This window comes from Tenrec ecaudatus, chromosome 17 (genome assembly GCF_050624435.1).
Source record: "Tenrec ecaudatus isolate mTenEca1 chromosome 17, mTenEca1.hap1, whole genome shotgun sequence".
Classification (NCBI taxonomy): Eukaryota; Metazoa; Chordata; class Mammalia; order Afrosoricida; family Tenrecidae; genus Tenrec; species Tenrec ecaudatus.
Window position 1 is genome coordinate 60,557,843 of NC_134546.1, and position 22,073 is coordinate 60,579,915.

General features: G+C 54.0%; 1 protein-coding gene and 1 pseudogene across 1 annotated transcript; both read right to left on the reverse strand.

Moving 5' to 3' along the window:
- Positions 1-386: 386 nt before the first annotated feature.
- Positions 387-21,848, reverse strand: PAQR5 (progestin and adipoQ receptor family member 5). The gene is made up of 7 exons (XM_075535808.1): positions 21,840-21,848; positions 21,354-21,481; positions 18,128-18,333; positions 13,655-13,781; positions 5,355-5,451; positions 3,406-3,547; positions 387-628 (listed from the first exon to the last, which is right to left on the reverse strand). The coding sequence occupies exons 1-7, from the start codon at positions 21,846-21,848 to the stop codon at positions 387-389; spliced, it is 951 nt and encodes a 316-aa protein (XP_075391923.1).
- Positions 3,119-3,219, reverse strand: LOC142431160 (U6 spliceosomal RNA; annotated as a pseudogene).
- Positions 21,849-22,073: the final 225 nt, after the last annotated feature.

The following is a 22,073-nucleotide window of genomic DNA, read 5'->3' on the forward strand; positions in this document are numbered from 1 at the left end:
GCTGGCTGCCCCTCCTTGAAGCTCTCAGGAGGAGCTTTGCAAGCTCCCTTCTCAGGGAGTACCACACAAGGCTTCTCAGTGGGTACAGCACCCAGCCACTCAAATAAGACGGAAGCCCTGTTTTCAATGCATGTAGGACCATGTAACCTTATGAACTATGAAGGAGTTGCCTCAAGGACTGGACCGAACCCACACTCGCCTCTGAAAGTCACACACAGAATCCGAGCAAACTTAGAAAAGTGTCCCCGATTTCCACCTCTCCACCACGTGCCCCGAGCACCAAGCTACCAATCACTGTGACAGTTCTAGGCCATCACACCAAGGACCGGGATTGAGGGTGTTGAGGTTTAATGTCGGCATCTGGTGTGAAACGCTGGTGGCATGAGTCACGTCTCTTTCTTGTGTTGTTCTGGCTCGGGGGTCCTATAGAGAGCAGCTGAGAAGTAAAAGATGTTGCTGAGGCTGAAGAGGACACCCAGGAAGACGGCTCCGGTGATCTGGAGGACTGACAGGGGCCTGGAGGAGGCCAGCAGCCACTCCTGCCTCAGCGTCTTGTCCAGCAGGATGGCTTCCATCTGCATGTGCGTGGCCAGGATCACACACACGTGAAACAGCTGGTGACTGTGACCTGCAGTGAACATACAGGGCCACCAGGTCAGCCCTGAAGAGGGACAGGGTACCGATATGCACAAAACAAAACCAAAAAACATCCTTCTGGGCAAAAGAAGCCAGACACAAGGGACCACGTACTGGAATGATTCAGTTTCAGGCAAACCTGTAGAAGCAGCAAAGGGCACTTTGGGTTAGGCGTTGGGCTGCTAGCTGCAAGGTTGGTGGTTCAAACCCATCAGCTGCTCTGAGGGAGAAAGAGGAGGCTGTCTGGCCCCATAATGATTTACAGTCTTGGAAACTCTGTATCAGGCCCCTAAGAATCGTCATTGACTCACAGTAGGGGGTTGGTTTGGGGCTTTATAGAGACAGAAAGTAGATTAGCAGTTGCCTCAGGTACAGGGTGGGATTCACAGTGTGTGGTCAGCCAAACCGAACCAAACTCACTGCCATCACGCCATGTCAACTCATAGACACCCTATAGGGTAGGGCAGAACTGCCCCTATGAGATTCTGTGACTAACTTTTTACGGGAGTAGAAAGCTCCGTCTGTTTCCTGGGGGGCTGTTGGTGGGTTTGAACTACTGACCTTACAGATCACAGCCCAGTGGGTCCAGAGCCCAGGGAAGGGGACCACTTTGCGGGACAACCTTATGAAATCCAGAGTAAGAGGAGAAGGCCACACATGAGAATTCAGACCACAGGAGAATTCTAAAAAGCCAATATCAAACCTCTGGTGCTTATCCCAGGGTACGATCTCAGTAATGCGTCCCAGGAACTAACCAGCCTGGCCGCCACCGCTCGACAGCAGAAGTAGAATCAAGAATACAGGTGGAGGAGGGGTGAGCATCCTCGAGGCGGGTGCCTGCTTTGCTCCTTCTGGCAGAGAGTCCCAGCATCTAGCACTGTGTCCTCTGGGAAGAAGGTGGGCCTGGGGGGTGACGCCCCCACCTTGCTCAAGCTCTACCTAAGGACTGCAAAGACTCCCCAGTCAGCATGAGATCATCAGAGAGCGGTGCTGTTCAAGGACACAGCCTCCGTGGATGGGCGGCATTCCCCAGCTGACATTCCATTGTGCTTACACTGGGGCGGGAGATAAAAGGCCACCAGCAATGGACGTATCTGAAATGCGGCCACAGCAGGAAGCGTGGTTTCAGCAATCCTGCCTAACAGGAAGAGGTTGGCTGATGCCAACCATGCCCATGCTATCACTTTCGACACAGATTCCTGGACTAGCCTTGGAGAGGCAGTCCCATGAACAGCGGACAAAATAAATGAGGGACTGAACACCTGGCTCCTGCTGTCTGGCAAACCCTCCTGCCCAGAGGTGTTTTTCTCTTCTGCATCCTGAGGCCCAAAGAAAGGGCTAGAGTTGAGTAAATGAAATGTTATTAAGAAGACAGAAAGCTAGCCTAGACCTAGTTCTCCCCCACTCCCAAGACCTCATCCCTGGCTACCTCTGCTTAACCAATGTGGGGCTAGCAGGCAGTGCGTCCTCCACTTCCCTAGGCTCCGGTCCCCTGCCCCCTTCCAAAATCTGCCCTACAAGCATTTAGCTAGTTGAAACTCCATCTGTAAACAGAGAGGAAAAGGAGATGATATTAATTAGATCCAGCAACGCAAAGATGGCCACAGCTCTCAAGTAGGAGGAGATTATGGGAAACTGTGGAGAACATAGTTTGGGGGAGAGCCCACATTTCTGGCCACCAGGTGGGGAACGATGACTGGCCCTTCAACTCTCACAAGAGTCTATCTAAGGGACTCTGGTTCCCAAGCTTGCCGGCATCACCCAAGGTGACCCAAGGGAGCCCTCCGCTCAGCCAGCGAGCCAAGTTTGGGAGACATTCTGCAGAGCCCACCCCACCTTCCCTGGATGAGCTGGGAAACGCTGCCGGCAGGTGAGACCCTGGAGCCCTCATCCTTTCCTCTGACAGCAGGACTTCTCACCCTTCAGTGAGCTGGGGTCCCGGGAGAGCCACACTGTCCCTGGTTAATGGGCCCCACCCCTGAGTTTCTGGTTCAAGAGTCCTGGGTTGGGAGCTGAGAATCTGCATGTCTAATGGTTCCCAGGGAATGCTGCTCCTGCTGGTCTGGGTCCCCCACCTGAGGACCACTACTCTACCATCATGACCCTTACTCCAAGCCACCTCAAACAAGACAAGCTGGCACTCCCCCCACCTCCGCTTTCCATCTGGTGCCCTTCATACCATGTCCTCCACGGTCGCTTAGATGATTTCATGTTCTAGGGGAGAATGGACCGCTCTGGGCTGCATAGCCTATGGGATTCTTTAGGAGCCTGACCCTGTCCTACTAGCAGGGCATCCACACCACATGAGGGGGCTTCAGAAAGTTCTTGGGAAAATGGACCAAAAAGATGATGGAATGTCTCTACCAACTTTTTTTTTCTTTCCATTTTCAAATCTCTCCCTTTGTCCTAATTAGCCTCTGTTTGGAAAGCCAGCACAACAAACGGCTCCAACAGCAGCATGACATGACTACTTTCAGGTAAAAGAACTGTGGAACGCTTCACAGATTTGGGTGTCATCCCTGCGCACGGGGCATGCTCATCTTTGTCTCGTCCCAAGCTTAGTCTGTGTGGCGCCAAGGCGAGCATCCACCGACTTTTTCAAGCTCCCTCACGTGTTTCAGATCTGTCAGCTTCTAATCTCCCTTCACCTTGGCCTGTGCCTGAAGAACATGGTTAGAGCCTTAGCACACGGGTCTGGGACAGACTGCCTCATCCCTGCCGGCCTCACTCCCACCCCGGTCATGGGCAGCAGGGCCCGTGCACACTCACCGATGTAGTCAAAGCGCCCGGGAGCCAGGCGCTCCGGCAGGTGCGCAGAGTAGAGGAAGGACGCCAGGAAGGTCATGGCCAGGTGCTTCTGGTGGTACAGGCTGGCTTCGTTCTGGGCACTCTCCCCTGGGAACAGGAACAGCTGCAGGCGTTTAGAGACAGACACCAGCTCTTAAGCGGAGGACACACCTTAAGGAGGCCATTTTTCTTCTAGGCATCTGCAGTCTCAGATGATGGAGACCTCTGTCCTCCCACACCCTGTCCACCTATTACGACTTCACAGGCCAAAGCCTGCACTTCCTAGGGCCTGTGGCTTATAAGGGGGCGCTCGTGGGGGCTGTGTAGGCAGATTTCTTTATCTGGGCGATAAACCAAGACTCATGTGACTGTATCTTAGCTTCTCAGTGCTCATGAGTATTTAATTTGGGAGTATTTAATTATTTAATTGCAGGCACTGTGAATGTAGTTAAAAAGTAGCAGGCTCAGCATTTGAGCTCCTTTCTAACTAGCAGAGCGGCTGACCAGGATGTTCCTAATTCTGTAACAAGCTCCTTGCCCCTGTGTGTGGAGCAGGCTCCATCCACAAGCCTGTGACGGTTCAGAAAGGGATTGCCAGGCCTTTCTCCGGCCGTGCCCTTCTGAATGGGTTTGAACTGCCCACCTTTCAACCCATAGTGGAACAGGTAACCCTTTGCACCACCCAAAACAAACAAACGGAACAAAACCACCCACTGCTGTGGAGTCGATGCTGACTCACTGCAGCCCTATGGGACAGAGTAGACTGGCCCTGTGGGCATCCAAGGCTGCCAATCTACAGGAGCAGGCTGCTTCCCGTGGAGTGGCTGGTGGGCTCAAACGACCCACACTTGGGTTTGCAGTCCCACAGGGGAACCCCAGAGCCACCAGGACTCCTTTCTTGCACCTCCCCAAAGCAAACTCACTGCCACCTAGTCATACCTGACTCATTGTGACCCCATAGGGCAGCGACAAACTGCCCCTGTGTCTTTCCCGTGCTATATCGCTATATAGGACCAGAAAGCTTCACCTGTCTCTCAAAGAGTGGCTGGTAGTTTCGAACTGCTGACCTTGTGGTTAGCAGCCCAACACATAACCTATTATCTACCCAGTGCTCCTTTGGGCTCCACCCAGGGACATTTACAGATGAGCAAACAGCGGAAAGCTTATGTACCCTGCCTGGGCCCCACAGCCAGTGAACAGTGGGAGCCAGATTTGAACTCGGGCCCATGGGATTTGAGATTGCATGGTTTTGCCCTTTCTTGTTCTCTTTCTACACCTCTTTCACCTGATCCACCTATCCATCACACCTTTCTCTTAAATGATCATCTGTAATGATGCATGGATGGGACTCTGACCACGTCATTACACATCGGGCTGAGATCCATGTGGTCAGCAGTTTGAAACCACCATCTGTGCAGAGAGAGAAAGACAGGCTCTCTACTCCCATAACGAGTTACAGTCTCAGGAACCCACAGCAACCGTCTGCCCTGTCCTACAGAGTTGCTTAGCATTGGCACCCAGCTTGGATGGGTTTTGGTTGACCACGTGCCAGTAGCTGACCTGTCAGCTCAGGTAACCTGCCCCAGGCCAGGGCCGATGAGCTGTTAGTCTCCTACCCCTTTCACCAATGAGGAAAACCAAGGCTCTGCTGAGCCCCAGGCTGCCCGCTTGCTCAGTCTTCCATGGTTGCTCTGGAGCCCCTGGCAGTACTGGCTGCGGGTGCAACTCATTTTGTTGGGGTGGGCACAGGGGCTCTGAGCCCATGCCATCTGCCGACTGCACTGCCAAAGCCATAAAGGCAATGCCCGGGACTTAACTCCCTGTGTGTCCTGCTATTCCCAGCATGGTGCTGTCACCCCCCTCCCCTTCCCCAGGAGCTCAGGAGATGTCCCACCCCTGGACACTGCCAGGAACAGAGCAGGGCCCCTTACCCTGTAGAAGATGGGGAGGGAGTCCCAGGTGTAGGGGTAAGCGAAGGCGAACACTCGAAGCATCTTACAGAGCCGGGGGCTCTGGATCTCGAGAAACCTGCGTGGAGGAAGGCAACGGGGAAGGCGTGAAGGAGGGAAGCGTTCCAGGAGGCTGAGCATGCAGGCGCACACTCAGTAAGCCCACGGAGGGCTACACAGGATGGCCGTGCACAGGGCAGCCTCCGAGGGTCGCCCAGCCTTTGAGCACCACCTCCTGCAGGCAGCAGCACCTCCACCAGCCCTTTCCAACTCTCCTAGCCCCAATGGAAGTAACTGGGGTCCAGACGTGAAAGGATTTCAGGGGACCCCACCTCTGGACACCATGAGATGCAACGGTATAGATGAAGCCAGGGAGGAGGTCCAGGGTAGAAAGACCCATCAAGGGCCAAGTTGCCTGGCGCTACCTGATAACCTTTAAACTTCCAGCAAGGAGACAGGTGGGGCACAGGGTGGGGTCCCCATAGCACAGACCCACTGACCAAGCAGGCTGCAAAGGTTAAGATGCATCAGTCACGTGCTTGTGCAAACTGAGCTGTGCAGACGTTTATGAACCAGCCCTCCCCACTGTGCACTTGAGAACCCTATGCAGGCTATAGACATCATAGGTATGTGTGTGTCCTTTACATGGGCGCATGATAATCAGAAAAACAACGAATCTTGTCAAAGGACTGTTCTGGGATTCAACCAGGCACTTCATGACTTGAGAAGGTTTGGGGGTGTTTAATCCCATCCACAGGCCCGCTGAACGCGGGAAACGGAGTGAACTCGAAGTCATTCTCTCTCTCTCTCTCTCTCTCTCTGTCTCTCTCTCTCTCTCCATCACGCCTCCACCCACCCACCTGTCTCCACTCTAAAGAGCTGTAATCAACCACCGACCAGACAACAGGTTCTCCCAGAGGGGATATGAAGGGGCCTGTGGAGGTGGGGCAGCACAGGTGGGCACTGGGGGGACACGGGAGGGGCACTGAGCACACAAACCATCGTTGTCAACACTGAACCGCAGCCTCTATCCTAAGGCTCAGGAAAGGAAGTGACCTGGGGATCAACCTGGGTGGACCATCCAGGCCAGGTGGTGGGGACAGGGTCCCACTTCAGTGTCACAGTTTATTGTGGGGGGCCTGGGGTCCCTGGTGATCTCAGGGTGAGGGTGAGGCCAGAGTTCCCAGCAGCACACAAGCTATGTCACATGAAGGTGCTGAGGCTCCCAGGGGGAAGGGGCTGCAGCGGGACCTGTTCAAATGCAGTCCGTTGGGGCGGGAAAAGCACTTGGGCCCCTCCCAGCCCCAGCCACCATTTCTGACTCTCACGGTACTCTTGGGGTACCATGCCATCTGTTGCCACCACTGTCCCCAGGCTCCTCTACTCTAGCCCACAAGCCTGCCCTTGCTGCCTCGAACTCAGCCTGCTACTTCCCTGGGGTCTGGCCAGGCTGCTCTGTCTCCTTCAGCCACCTGACCATAAACCCCAAGGGGCATCAGAGGCTGCCACCCCCACCTCCAGAAGTTGGGACCTTGGGGCAGGAGTAACACCTGGTCTGGTCTGGACACCCTCCCCCAGCTCGGAACACTGAGTCTGAATCTGCATTCCCCAGGCTGCAGTCCTCAGGGCAGTGCACGAGGGCAGCCTGGGTAAGCAAGAAGGGAGCCCTTACGAGGTCAGGTCAGAGGCCACAGCGGGGAGCTGGTAAAGCCTACCACCGCCCAAGCCTTCTGCTTCTCTTTCCCTTTGAATCAGAAGCATGTGACAGCCACCAGGTGGAGAGGAAAGTGGTGCAAGCCGGAGGAGGCCATAGTGACCCTATAGGTTGGGGTAGAGCTGCCCCTGTGGGTTTCCCAGACCGCACCTCCCTACGGGAGGAGAAAACCCTGTCTTTCTCCCAAGAACCAGCTTGTGGGTTCAAACTGTCCACCTTGTGGTTAGCAGCCCAAGGCAAGGAACCTCACTCAGTTCACCATTCTCTCAGACAAGAACCAGAGCACAAGCCCCTGCAGTACAGTGCCCATGTGTGGGCCTGGAGGAGCTGGGATTCGAACCCCAGCCCTGTCGTGTGTGTGTGTGTGTGTGTGTGTGTGTGTGTGTCCCCAGAGATCACACAGGCACATCCCCCAGACTGGCCAGCAGGACCTGAGGGAAAGATACACTCAGTGTTAAGTCGTGCCCCGTGGACAGTGAAGTCCTCACTGAATGGCAGCTTCTTAAAAAAAAATAATGCCGTGAGGCTCCTTTTCCTACCCCACTCTCCACCCGGACCCACTGCCATGTCGCCATGTTGGGGCAGAAGACAGGAACAGGAAAGGCGGGTGCCGGGTGGTTTGCTTAGCATCAGAACAGCTCATAAGAGGCTAAACTAGGATTTCAGCCCAGGCCAGCGTGACTCCACACTTCACACTTCTGGCCCCATCCTCAGGAGCCCGGTGGCTTGGTGGTTATGGGTTGGGCTGCTAACCACAAGGTCAGTAGTTCGAAATCACCAGCCACTCTTCGGGAGAACCATAGGCTTTCTATTCCCGTAAAGAGTTACAGGGCCACTGTGAGTCCGACGGTTTGGAATTTGCCCTGTCTCATTAGGCCAGCCCTACTGTCCAGCGTGCCCTCAGCCCTGAGGTCCACAGAACCCCAGGGCCAGCCAGCAGTGCCACCTCCATCCCAGAGCAGACCCTCCCTGCTCCAGCATGCCCAAAGCCAAGTCTACAGGGGCAAAAAGGAGGAAACGTGTACCCAGAGAAACAAGGAACTGAGCGGTGGGTTAAGAGGTGTTATCGAGGTGCAATTCCACCTGCGGCCACAGGGGACCGCCACAGGCAGAGATTTGGGAGTGTGAGAGCCGCAGGAGTGTCCAAAGCACACCCTTTTTCACAGTCCCTGCGAGGGCCCGGTTTAAGGTGACCTGATGTCCCGCTTTTTAACAATTTGCCCTGCGTCCCGCGGCGTTTTTAAAAAGTCCCGATTTTTGGAAAGAATGCACGACAAGCTAGGGAGCGGCGGGAGAACGGGAAGGGAATCTACATACTACATAACGCCATTCAAACAGCTGCTGATTTGCTGCCCGTAGATGTGGAAAATATTGTTATTAAAATATATTCTTATTTCTATATATACACTGTGCGCGTTGAAATGCTTAGAGAATTTTGTGAAACTGCGGAAGTCGAATATCAGAAAATACTTGGATACAGAAAAACGCGCTGGTTAGCTCTTTTGCCAGCTGTCGAAAGAATTGTGAAAATATACGATCCTTTGAAATCCTACTTTCTATCACAGGATAAATGTCCTAGGATTTTAGAAGAGTTTTTTGAAAAAGAATCTTCAAAAATTTGGCTAGAGTTCGTACACAATCAAGCAGCTCTTTTTCAAAATGCTATAAAACTTATTGAAGGTGCCAAAATTTCAGTAATCAAAGTATCAAATGAAGTTAATTATTTAAAATTTCAGTGTCAAGAGCCGTTAGAAAATAATTATCTTCCATTAACTATCCGTAGTAGTATAAGCCAGCTAGAAGAACAAGGTGCAATAAATTGTGCAGATATAATGAATCATGTTTAAAAGTTCTATAGTAACTGCATAGATTATTTAGAAGAGTGGACGGTACATTACAATGATATTGAACATTTTCATTGGGTTACATTAAAACAAAAACTTAATTGGAATGATGTGCAAAAATCATTCGTTCATATTACTCAAAATTTCCCATATAGTAATATTTGTGAAAATGATCTTTTTAATGAGGTATCATTATTAAAAATATATATTGATAAGGAAAAGGTTAAATCTTGGGCATCAGCAAGAATCACAATAGAGAACAAATGGTTAGAAATATTTCATCATTTTGAAACAAACCCTGTTCCATACAATAATGCACTAAAAATTGTGGAATACACGCTGTCCTTACCAGGAACTAATGCTGCGACTGAACGCATTTTTTCTATAGTAAATAAAGTGTGGACATCAGAAAAGTCACAATTAAGTGTTGAGACTTTGAAAGCCATTTTATGTGTGAAATACAATTTAACAAATTCTTGTGAAAATTTCATGACCTTTTAAACAATGACAGCAATTTACTAAAAAAAAATTCACTCAAATGAGAAATATGCCAAAGAATAAAATAATACTATACATAATTTTAATGTATTATATTTGTAAATTGTACTTATGTTGAAATTAAAAATATATATATTACAATACTGTTTTTGCATTCTATGAAATTTTTGTTGTTCTATAGAGACCAAATTTTTAATCAATAACACCACCACCACCACCTCCCCAGTCAATGGTGTCCCGCTTTACCAATGTTAAAATCTGGACACCTTAGGTTTGGGGGATTCAGATCTCCGCCCAGAAGGAGGCTGTCAGGGAAACACTGATTTCAGGAAATCCCTCCCTGCAAAGACAGGGCAAATACTCTGGCCATCAAGTCACTTCTGATGCACATGACTCCGATAGGCTAAGGTAGAATTGCCCCTGTGGGTTTCCAAGATCAACTCTTTCCAGGAGTAAAAGCCTCATCTTTCCCCCATGAAGCAGCTGGTGCTTTTGAACGGCCAACCTTGGGGGCTAGCAGCCCCAGGCATAACCCACGATGTCACCAGTGCTCCGATTGAATACTACTTGGATGGGAAACGAGGCCAGTGTTGTGGCAAAGGGAATTCCGAAACTGGTGCTTGAAGCTGGTGGGTCTTTGGCTGTGACTGAGGGTGAGGGGGTGGGACGGTAGGGTATGGTCCTCAGGTTGCTGTGCAGGCGATTTCCTTATTTACGAGATGTGCAGGAGCATAGCCATTTCCACACGCCTACCCACAGCCCCAGCTCTAGCAGCCCCTTGTCATCTGGCTGAGCTCCCTGGTCTCACGGCCTGATCCAGAGCCAGTGTCCACACCCAGCTCTAGCCTCCAAGGCCCCCTCTAGGCTTCACCCCACTGAAGTGCCACAGGGTCACCCCAGGCCACAGCTCAATCCCTGCCAGGCAGAAAATCCATCTCTTCCTCACAGAACTGACCACAAGGCATTCTGCTCAGCAAGTAGTTGTCCAAAAGAAAATCAAATGTCAGGTGCCTTGTGTGGATGAGCAGAAAAGTGACTCGGGGATTGTGATGCCTAGCAAACACCAACTTCCCGGAGGCCTGTGGGAGATCAGCAGGGATGACCAGGCTGCCTTGTGCCAAGCATCATAGGCTCTCGTGTCTATGAGAGGGCTGTTTTCTTAAACAAGGGCATTTAAACTAAATCCCATGACATCTAAAACCAGCCATGTGTCACAGAGGAGCACTGCTCCGTAGGGTCTTCCTGGCTGTGGTCTCTTTTTTTTTTTTTTTTTTAACTATTTTACTGGGGACTCTTACAGCTCTTATCTCAATCCATCCATCCATCCATCCATTGTGTCAAGCACATTTGTACGGATGGTACCAAGAGCTCAAGTAGAAAGAAAATGTTTTGGAAATGAGGACGGCACCATGTGTACACATGGCTGTGATCTTGATGGAAGCAGCGGGCCAGCCTTGTCTCCGTGGTGAGGCTGGGTGGCTTCCAACTGGAAGGTTAGTAGTGGAGGACTGACTATCTGCACACCCCGGGGTCTCTCACATGGCCACCTGTCATGAGGTCATCTCTGACTGACAGTGGTGACCGACATTTTTCACAGGTAGGTGCCAGGCTTTTTTGTCCCAAGTGCTTCTGGGTGAACTCAAACTGCTAACCTTTTGGGGACAGCCAAGCATGTTAAACATCTGCGCCACACCTATCCCCTGATAGCAAGAACTGAGAACCCCCCTCGGGAAACGATGAAACCCGAAGCCCAGGAGAGTGTGTGATGTAACTGAGAGTGGCCTCTGAGCAGGCGGTGCTGGGTGCTTGTTGGCATGGCTCGCAGATGAGACCGAAGCACCTCACCGTGCCTAACAACCACAGTAACGGAAGGAGCGCCATCGGGAACAAATTCTTCAGAGATTTCAGGGTCTCCTTCTGTGCCCAGGGGAGGGGACCTGGTTCTTCTCGCTTTGCCACACTTGGGATGGATGGAGCAGGAGGGAGGGGCAGGCGGGGCTTGGAGGAGGAAGAAAGTCAGCAGGAAGTTCTTGGCCAGGACCCTGGAGCACTGTGTGCCCGGGTCCCTCCCAGTGGTGCCTGGGGCACGCAGCAGGAACTAGCAGGCGAATGAATAAAAGCAAGGAAGGCAAGAATGAGAGAAAGGAGAGAGGGAGGGAAGGAGAAAGGGTCAAGCAGCTACGGATGTGTTTCATAAATAAAAGAAGGCCCCGGGAACGTAGGGGACCAAATGCTCCAATCAAAAGGCATCAAGAGTGGCAGGATAAATACAAAAACATAATCAACGGTGCGCTGTTTGCAGGAGGCATGCCTTAAGCTCAAGGACACAAACAGATAAAGAAACAGACAGTGTAGAAAAAATGATCCACACAGAGAGCCAAAAGAGAGCTACGGTGGCAATCTTAATACCAGACAAAGTGGGCTGTGGGGACAAAGGCGTGTGTTATAGCATGATCACGGCATCAACTAAGGGACATTTAAATACATATGCACCCAACAGCATAGCGCCTGGTGGAATCGCTTAACAACCACTAAGCCACAGATGTTCTAGTGCATTCTGGGGTCATAGGAATGCAGTCTAGATTTGCTTTAACTCTGGAGACTCCTCCCCTCCGCATGCTGGAAGCCTTCCCTGTCCCCCCAGCCTTCTCCGTCAGATCCTATAGTCCAAACACCAGAGCTCTATGTCCCTCTAGGAACCAACCCCACAGGGATGGTGACTGGTTTTCAGGAGCAGATCCAGGTGTCTCCAGGTGCCTGGGCACTAGCCTGCCCATGCACCATGCACCATGCACCAGGCCTGTGCACCCGGCCTCTCTCCCGAGCTCTGTCAAGCATCGTTATTTCCTTTCTATGTGTGTTGGGCCTTCACTTGCAGACGCATCTCCTCCCCTATCCGTGATCAGTGCAGCTCCCACAGCCCCTGTCTGACAGAGCTGTTGCTTTAATGGAGATCTTTGAGTTTCCAGAGTTCAGAGCTCTTGAGGACGGAGAGGGAGAGAAACTAATAACCCACAGTGTCTGGTTTTAGAGTCCGCTCTTAGGAGTCAGCCCCAGCCCTCTCAGCTCTCGGGGAGCTCTGTCATTTCCAGGAAGAGAGACTGTATGCCTCCACCAGCTCCCAGGCATGGTGAAACCAGACTTTTACACCCTACCCTCAGCCTGCCTTAGAGTGGAAAATGGAAGGCAAATTGGGGCAAGTTTTTTTTTTTTTTTTTAAGGGAGCAGGTATTCTTGATGCTGTTTAAGAATGGAGCCTTCCCTTTTAAAACCAAACAAAGCAACACACAGCAAAAAACCAGTTTATCCAGTTTCTGGAAAGTGTACTCTTCTCCCTTGGTCCTGTCAAACCTGTCCTCAAAGGAAGCCAAAGTCAGTCTGGAGGAGGTCCATGGGCGTCACCACCCTCGTTTTCTCCTGCAGGGGTTGGGGGGCAGAGCAAGGCAAGCAGTAAGCACCCAGTGGGGCTGCAGTGCTCCTCAGTAGGGACGCGCAGACAGGCTTCCTGGAATTAAGAGGAGCCTGGGAGTGGGCGTGGCTAGGACTCAGATGTGACAGAAGGTCCCCACCCCAGGGGCTACCCAGTAGGCTGGCTCTCCCACGTGCAAGATTCTGTAAGTCTTGCAGAGAGCTGGAATACTGAGCTGTCCCTCTTCGCCAAGAGCTGAATAAAGGAAGGAGAGACGCCCATCACAATGCCTCCCACTGCCACTCCAGGGAGCTTCCTGAGTGAAAGGGAGCCACCGAGGGAAATAGAGCCAGTGTGCCTGAAGGGATTCCTGGGCAGGAAGCTTCCCGGGAGGCCAGCTGCCTGGCATCTGAAATATCACCCATCACCCAGCAGGGGTGGGTAGGGGCAGGCCCCTCAGCACACACCCAGGCCTGGACTAGCTGCTCTGGGAATAGCCCCTGCCCTCCTTACGTCGCCACAGGAGGTCGAAATGTTGCCCCCATTTTACAGGTGAGCCGACTGAGGCTTGATGAGGCGGAGACGCCCCACAGCAGGGCCAGCTCCGTAAATTGCAGAACAATAGGAAACTGCCAGGCGACCTTGTTCAAGAGCATGACAGCAAGAGCTTGGGGCCCTGTGACCGAAGCCAGCTCTGCCCGGCCACAGGAGGTCCGTCTGAGGTGCCTGAGCGTCCATTTCATGCCCCCCACCTCTCCCGCTGCCCCTCCCAGTGGCTCGTCCCTCCCACCCCTCAGGAGTCGGAGAGCTCAGATACCTGGAGTAGCAGGAGAGGCCGGTGCTGATGATGGTGTTCAGCACCGCCAGGGCCACGTAGTAGTCATGGAAGGTGGTACGCACCAGCGTGTCGGGGAAGGTGTATGCAGAGTAGGCAATGGCTGAGCCTGGGAAAGAAAGACCAGCCTTGGGAAAGGCGCCAGCACGCAGTGCTACCTGTCCCCCTCGGGAAGACCATCCAGCACCCTGGCGCACTCCCAGCATCCCCCGGGGCCCTCACCATGCCCACAGGCCCACCAGCACACTCGCTTCTGCATCACTGCTCATGCCTTTCCGCCTCTGCTCTCCACTACCCCAAGTCTAGCCCTTGGCTGCCCAAGGGCTTTCAGATGCTACCGCGCATGTTCCACACACGAGTGCAGCCCCCGGCGGACTGAAAGCCCCGCACTTTTTACAAGGGATGCAGTGGGGTTCAGTCACTCATCAGGGTCACACCGCTAGAGAGTAGCAGAGACACTCTTCAAACCCAGGCAGTTTAGGGAGAGAGTCCCTGCTTGTAAGCACACCCTGTTGTCACCTTGCTTAGTGTGCTTGGCTTTACTCTCCGAGTAGGGACATGTCTCCGGAGGCCCCACCCTCCCCAACCCAAGCGAGGCCCCCATGTGGAAAGACGAGTATTGGAGTAAGTGGGGAGGCGGGTGGGGGGGGGTGCTGTTGCTTAGAGGCTAACCCACAGGGTGGGCTGGGCTGGGCATGTGGAGCCAGCCACCGCCGCCTTGTTCTGCTGGTGAGACAAGGGTCAACCAGGGACATTGTGGAGACCCATTTGCTGAAGGTTGTTCCGAAGGGCAAGAGAGATGACGGTCCTTTCCCAAGGACTCAGGTGGACTTCACCTGTAGAGAGGGGCCAGGACCCAATGCTCTCAAGGTACTGCCACCTGCCGAGGTCCTGCAAACACCTGCATGGCGCTCTGTCAACCCAGGGCCTAAGAAACAGGTACGGGCATCATCCCAAGGATATAAAGGGCCCTGAGATTCTTGCTCCAGGTTGGAACAGGTCTCAACCCTGGACAGCGCAGCATCCTCACAGATGGGCTCTCGTGAAGGTGGTGATGCAGCTAGGGCCAGGCACGCAGAAGGGCTGCCGAGCACCACGGCTGTGCATGCTCTCTGTCTGCAGGGAGGTCCAACAAGAGGCTAGATAGACAGGCCTGGAGCCCTCGCCCTGGGCGTGCTGGCTTCAGTCAACTATGGGCCAGGTGTGTGCCAGGCCTGGTGGGTGATGCCAGGGAGGGAGTCTCTTGGGCCTGCAATAGGAGGTACCACTGATGGGAGAGGCTGGCAGGGGAGAGCAGAGTGAGTGGGTGCTTAGGGTGGGTGGAGGATGAGGCACATGAGCTGATCTTGGAGCCCAGCCCTGGAAGGATGGGATGAAGGTACGGATGTAGTTTGGGATGTCGGCCCGAGGACAGTGGACCTTCCCTTTCAGCAGCAGGGAGCCATTGAGGGTCCTTGTGGGGGAGGGGAGGGGTGGGAGGATGGACAGTGGAGGCATTGGGAAGACTCACATGACCAAACCTAATGATGGTCTAGTGGTAGAAAGAGGTGGGAACCAGGGAGGCATCTGGGGCACATACCAAGCTCGTGGGCCTCGGTGTTGGCAAGGACCGGTGGCTGCAGAAAATGGAGCAGACGTCGGAGCAGAACCGGTAAGTTCTGTCCATTCTCTAGGCTGACCGTCTGTCCTTCCTCTCATGCATGTGGAGCATCTCCCCGTGTCGAGCCCCACAGTCACGGGCTGGAAACCCACACATCGGGGTGGAGTGATGGGTCACCAAGGAGGATGGAATCAGAGCTACGGTGGAGGTGGATGCGGGTCTGGGGGCTTGCAAGCCCAGGGGCCGAGCCTTGAAGGCCCTGTAGGGAGGAAGCAGCAGAGAAGACAGGGTCCAGCAGGTGCCGAGGAGGAGGGGACCATGGTGAGTAGGGCACAGGTGATCCAGAGCCAGGTGACATAGGCGGTGCGGGTGTCAACCCTGGCTCTGACACCTGCAAACTAGTGGACCCAGGGTCCACCGCCAGGCCTCCTCTGCTCACGGGAGCAGGGGTCCAGACATGGGTGACAGGGTTGATGATGCCGGCGACCACTGCCACCACGCACTGCCATGCAGTCGACTCCCAGCGACAGGACAGGGTAGAACTGCCTCTGTGAGTTTCCGAGACTGACTCTTCACAGCAGCAAGAAGCCTCCTCTTTCCCCTGCAGAGCAGCGGGTGGTTTTGAACGGCTGCATTTTGGTTAGCAGCACGTGGTGTGACCTACTATGCCACCCGGGCTCCTTGAGGCTTATTAAGTGCCTCCCTAATAGAAGCTCATTTCATGCCAACTTTACAGATGAGAGAACCGAGGCTCGGAGCGGTTACGAAATGTGCTCAAGAGCCTACAACTGCCCGGGGGAGGTGATTTGAGCCCTGGCCACCTGGCTCCAGGACCTGGGCCTGTCAGCACAGTGCCCTGCAGTTCTTAATGCCTTAAGCTGGTGTTGAAAGCTCCCCAGGATGCCAGCCCCATAGGTATTGGTTTCGAACCACGTGTCCTTTTCATAAATGGGCCTGGGGTCAGTGAGAGGACCATGCAAGCAGCCAGGCCAGAGAGCGGGGCTTCATCCTAGCCCACAAGGAATGACCCTTGGAAGGCTCTAGGGGGGAGAGGTAGAGTGCTCAGAATGTTGTAGAGACACCTTCCTGGGTGGCGATGTGGAACATGATGGAAGGACAGGGGGGCAGGCGGAAGTATGGGGCCAGCAGCTGTGAGCTGACCCTGACCCTGACCGACTAGAATGTTGGAAGGGTGGAGGGATTTGAGGATTCTTTCCAGGGGTGGGTCTTGGAAGAGCAGCTTGGAGGGTTGGCCAGGTAGGAAATTACAAGAGAGGAGATAAGGGTGGGAAGGGGCCAGCAATCTGGGTTTGTTGTCTAAACTAGGGATGGAGGTTTAGGGGTGCCTTGGCCAGAGGAAGTGGGAGAATGAGGCGGCTTTCTGCTCCCGTAGAGAGCTGGTCTAGGAAGCTCACGGAGGCCGTTCTGACCCTGTCCTAAAGGGTAGTGATGAGTCAGCACTGACCACATGGCAGCGAGTGGTGGTAGTGGCGGTCAGCCTCATCGAGCCGCTCGGTCACCTCTGGAGGTGGTTACCACGGTGGTACCCAGGCTCCCATGAACAGAGGAGGCTGGTGAGGATACTTGTCCCAGGGTCACCCGGCTTGTCAGTGTCAGAGCCACGGTTGGCACTTACCACCACTCCGATGAGTTGGCATCGACTCGATGGCACTGAGTTGCCTAGGGGGGTAATCAAGGTTGGGCATGGACGGGATCCCCAGAGTAAGGAAAAGGCCCAAGGGCACTTTCTCTATTCGCCCCCCCTAGAAGGCTCAGCGGAGGAAGAGGCTCCAGCAGAAGAGGGTGAGTGAGCAGGGGCGGGGGAAGGCTAGGGGAGGGGCATTCCAGAAGAGTCACAAAAGGAAAAGGGAAAGAGGAAGATTGACAGTCCCACATCAAAGGCTAATGGGAGACCCCAGATGAGGATGCCAGCAAGGCCTACCCTGGCCCGGCCTGGACAGTCCAGAGATGAATGGGGAGGAGAAGACAGCAGAGGGCTGAGGAGAGAGAGGGGGAGATGTACACAGTGCAGGATGTGTTTGCATGCGTGTGGGTGCATGTGCACATTTGACTTTCAGTCACTGGCTGGAAAGGGCAGAGGCAGAAGCAGGGAAGCAGGGGGGCGTGCAGCCCCATCTCATGGACAACCTCTTGGACCAGGGACGGCGCTGCCTGGTTCACACCCAGAGCAGGATGAGGAGGCAGGAAGGAAGCGGCTGGCATGAGGATGCTGGGGGAGAGATAGGCGCCCACAAGCGGGAGGCGAGAAGCGCAGACAAGGGGAGAGGGCTTGGGGCAGGAGGAAAAAAGACAAGAAGGCTGGGAGGGCCTACCCAGCTTTATCTGCCTTGCCTGTACCACTCGATTCCGGGGGCCCGTGAAGCAAATCTCATCTTTCCTCTGAGCCTCTGGGCATGGCGCTCACCACCACACCCAGGGGCTGAAGCCAGTCCGCATGGACCCTGCGGGCTGACTGTGAATGGTCCAGAATTACTCAGGAGCCATGGGTCATAATTAAAAAGCTGTGTCTGCTTTCCCTCCCCCTGCACAGTGGGGCCACGTGATGGTTCACAGGTCTCGCAGAATGCCAGCAGGGATGTCTTATTGGCAGCTTCACATGGTGGGGGCATTTACACCAGGGACATGAGCACACACTGCAAGCCACAGAGCCAGCGGGAGACCATTCCCCAGCACACCTTTGGAGACGTTTCTTAGAAAACCACCTATCAAGCACCTGGACAGGAGCATGGGTATGATTCTTGTGCCAACCTGACGGTGACTCCAGCTCACCCAGGGGAAGGCCCAAGAGACCCTGTCATGGAGAGCTGGGTAGGCGAGAGCAGGGACTCACGTACCCAGGCCGAAGAGGTTGACGGCACCGTAGTCTAGGAAGTAGCAGATGTGCCTGGCATTCTTGGACATGGAGCTGAAGGTATGCGCACAGCTGGACGCAAAGGGGTACACACAGCTGGTGCCCATGTACACAAGCAGAGGCCAGGAGTAGCTGTCATTCTGGACGTCTGTCACACAGAGTGTGCTCACGAATCTCCACACGAAGAACCTGGAACACAGGAGGGGCCCACTCAGCCTCTGTGGCCAGGGCCTCTCTCATGCACTGCATCTGACTCTCATCAGTCTCCCAGGGCACGGGGATGGCCACTCCCTACCTGATTGTACTTCTGGGAAATGCATGAGCCAGACAAAGGGGTAGTTTTACCTGAGGGTGAGCTGGCTGAGAATCCAGCCAGGGTCACCTACAGGAGAGGTAAGAATTCTACCACTGAACTGCCTCTACTCCTGTGTTAGTCCGGGTGGACTAGAGAAACAAATCCAGAGACACTCATATGGATATAAGAAAGAGCTTTATATACAAGAATATATTGAGGAAACATCCCAGCCCAGTCCAGGTCAAGTCCATAAGTCCAATATTAGCTCATAAATTCCTTTTCAGAATCACGCTACGCATGCAATGATGCTGAGTGCAGGAAGATCACAGGCCAGTGGGTGGAAAGTCTTGTGGATGCAGTGGTGGTGGAAGCTTCTCAACACTGGCATGGGTCTCCATGTGGTTCCTCCAGCTCCAGGGCTGTGGCTCGATCCGTGTAGCTCCATATGGCTTGTCAAGAGGAATGTCTCACAGGTAGACAAGCAGAGTGTGTATCTGGCCTCCAGTGAGCTATCTGTCTCCTTTGCACCTCCAAAGGGGGTCATCAAGCTGCTACCTGATTGACAGACTAGACTCCACCCCTTAGCAAGTTGACAGGAGCCACAACTCCCATTCCTTAAAAACATCAAACCCAGGCCGTTCCTTCCAACTCATCGTGTCCCCAAAGGGCCGAGGAGAAGTGCTTTGTAGGCTGCCGTCTTTATAGAAGCAGACGGCCCTCCTCCGGAAGGGTCGAATCGCTGAGCTTTCCAGTGGTGTCTCAGAGCCGGCACAGAGCAGGGGTGCTATGCACAGTGGGTGGGCCTTGTTCCGCTCGCTGGGCTGCAAAGCCTCAGAGCCATCCCACAGAAATGCTCACACAGGAGCCGAAGACCCCTGGACAAGGGTGGGGGCACAGAACATCCCAACAGCCTCAGTCCTGGTGTCTCATCCCTAAAGGGGAATATTGCGCCGCTGATGTTCAAGCCAAGGGACGCATATGCCCCCAGCACGAGGCCTCTTGGCCCACTGCGCAAGGGCCGAGTTGTGGGGAGAAGGACCTGGGGCTGAGGGTGCTCACAAGGCCTCAGGGGGCCCTCTGAGCAGATGGACAAGAAGTGAGTCAGGCCACACCTCCAAGGAGATTCCGGCTTTACCTGCAGAAGAAGGGGACTCCACTCCCTTCTGCAATGTTGTCATGTATTAGAACTTAGCCCTGGAAGTTAGATGTTATGCCAAGTTGAATTTGCATGGAAGTGTAGGGATGGAACCCAACATGCCTATCCGTAAGAGCCTGATAAGTTCTCATTGAGGGGGGGATTTGGGGGTGGTCTTGAGTCTGAGGAGGGCTAGCATCGAACTGTGGGCTGGGGCGTCTTCTTGATGTCTGGTTCCTTCTTGTGCATCGATGAATGTCACAGTTGGTTTCTCTAGACAGCCCAGCTTAACACATGGTGCAATGGTTAAGTGTTCGGTTGCTAACCAAAAGGTCAGTAGTTCGAGCCTACCAGCCACTCTGGGAGAAGACGTGCTAGCATGCTACTGTAAAACACATCTCAGAGCTTTGGGAACCGTGTAGGAGTTCTAGGCTATCTTGAAGGGTCACTACTGCTCAGGTTTGATGTAGCACTGACATCAGACTTTTACCCATAAGCCCTGGTGAGTCTGGTTTTCAGCGCATGGCTGCTGACCCAAAGGTGGCATTTCGAGCCCACTTAGTGGTCTGGCATCAGAGCGCGCCGGTGATTCGCTTCCATGAAGATCACAACCCAGGAAGGCCCAGAGGGCAGCCCCAGACGCATAATCACAGCGAGGTACAATTCGTCTCAATGAAAGATGAAGGCAGCCTGAGGCGCCTAGGGCGAGACAATGCGGCCACCCCTATGTGACGGTTTGCACACCTCCTCCCCCACCCCCCCGCGAGTCTGAGCCCCTTCTTCCCACTGGGTGGTTGCTGAGGGCAAACAGCCTTCCCCTGGGTTTTGGCCCTTGTCCCATCTTCCACCTTGAGGTCAGGCACACTGATTCCAAAGGGGCGCATTTGTACCATCTCCCCCCACAGTCCATCCTGCGGCCCCTCCTACTCGCTTGGCTTTCTCACCTGCTTGTGGCAGGAATTCAGAGACCAACCCCCACCACAACGGGCTGGGCTATGTTCCCAAGTTGCCCCCTCCTTTTAGGTCACCGTGAGGGGCTTGAACAGTTTGTGGGAGAATGGACTGAAACGATACAGGGATTGAAGGCCCTCCATAGACTCCAGCCAATGGGAGCCTGAGAGAGTGACCTCTGAGACCCTCCCAGCTGCAATACACGATGACACTCTGGTCCCACCCCATTGCCGCCAGCTACTCCGTAAGCCAACCTGTGAGACAGGTGTTGGAAGTTGGTCTCCATTCTGGCTTTCTCCGTGGGGCCCCTCTTCACCTTCCTGCAGCCCCAGGGCCTCCCTGAGCCTTGCTCCACGCTGGCTCCACTCGAGGGGTCTAAGCACCTCCCATGTACCCCTCACAGCACCCTAGGGAGGGGTCGCTCCTACCCCTGCCTCACAGGTGGGGAAATGTGCATCTCAGAGAGGTGAAGGAACCTGTTTAACCAGGGATTCGACTCAGAAACCCTCTAACGCGGAAGGTAATGAAAATAGTTATTTTCTAATCAAGCACTAGAGTAGGGGAGCAGGGAAGACGAGGGGGCGTCAGGAGCACCTCAAATCCCACCACCGCCCATACCTTAAATTTCATCCTAGTGACAGGCCCCAACATCTCCCACGGCCATCACACCACCCACCTCTATACCCAGGCACCTGCTTGGATGGGGAAGCGAGTGTCCCAAAATCCCTGCTCGGCACCTCTGCCCTCCCAACCTCAACTGCATTTCAGAGAAACCCCACTTCTGGGGCTCCCGGATGAGCCAGGCCAGCCAAGCAGGCAGAGGTATACCAGAAGGGCAGCAAGTGAGTCCAGATGTTGAGCGTCTCATTGGTCATCTGGAAAAGGCTGAGGAGACAGGCAGTGGCTGAGCTCTGTGGGTGCCGGTAGCCAAAGAGGATTCCATGTTCTTGGAACACCTGCAGGGAGAAGAACAGGGGTGCTCAGGGGAGTGCTTTGGGGGCGGGGTCAGGGGGGAATGGGGGTCTCAGGAAGAACGGCTCTGCTGGGCCTCTGGTGTCCCCTGAGGCTGTGTACTGGGAGCCTGGCCACAGGGCCTTAGTCCTATGCTTTCCTCCCATCCCTTTCCACCCCTCCCTTTCCCACTGCTCTCTCTTTCTCTTCTTGCCCTCTCTCCCTCCCAGTGACTGATAAAATCCCTCATCCTCAGAGAGCTTCCAGCCAGCTTTAGGAGAGAATCCAAGGCCCAGGTTCCCTTTAGAAAACCAGCCTGTCTTACCTTTGGCATGAATGTCGCCTAAAGACCTGGTCCTGTACCCTAGGCATGGGGCCTGCAGCTCCCTCTTTGGAAGCCCTTGCTGTTGGCTGACATATAAGCTGTCTGTCTGAGCCGACGAGCCCCAGATGTCAGGGGCTGCTGGGAAGCTGTCCCAGAACTGCCCTCCCACCTCCCACCTCCACCCCCGGGCTATTCATCAAGGCGCTTCATAAAGGGTTTTTGATGATGACTTCAATGCTGGTGCCCGGGCTGGAGGCAGAGGGCACCACAAG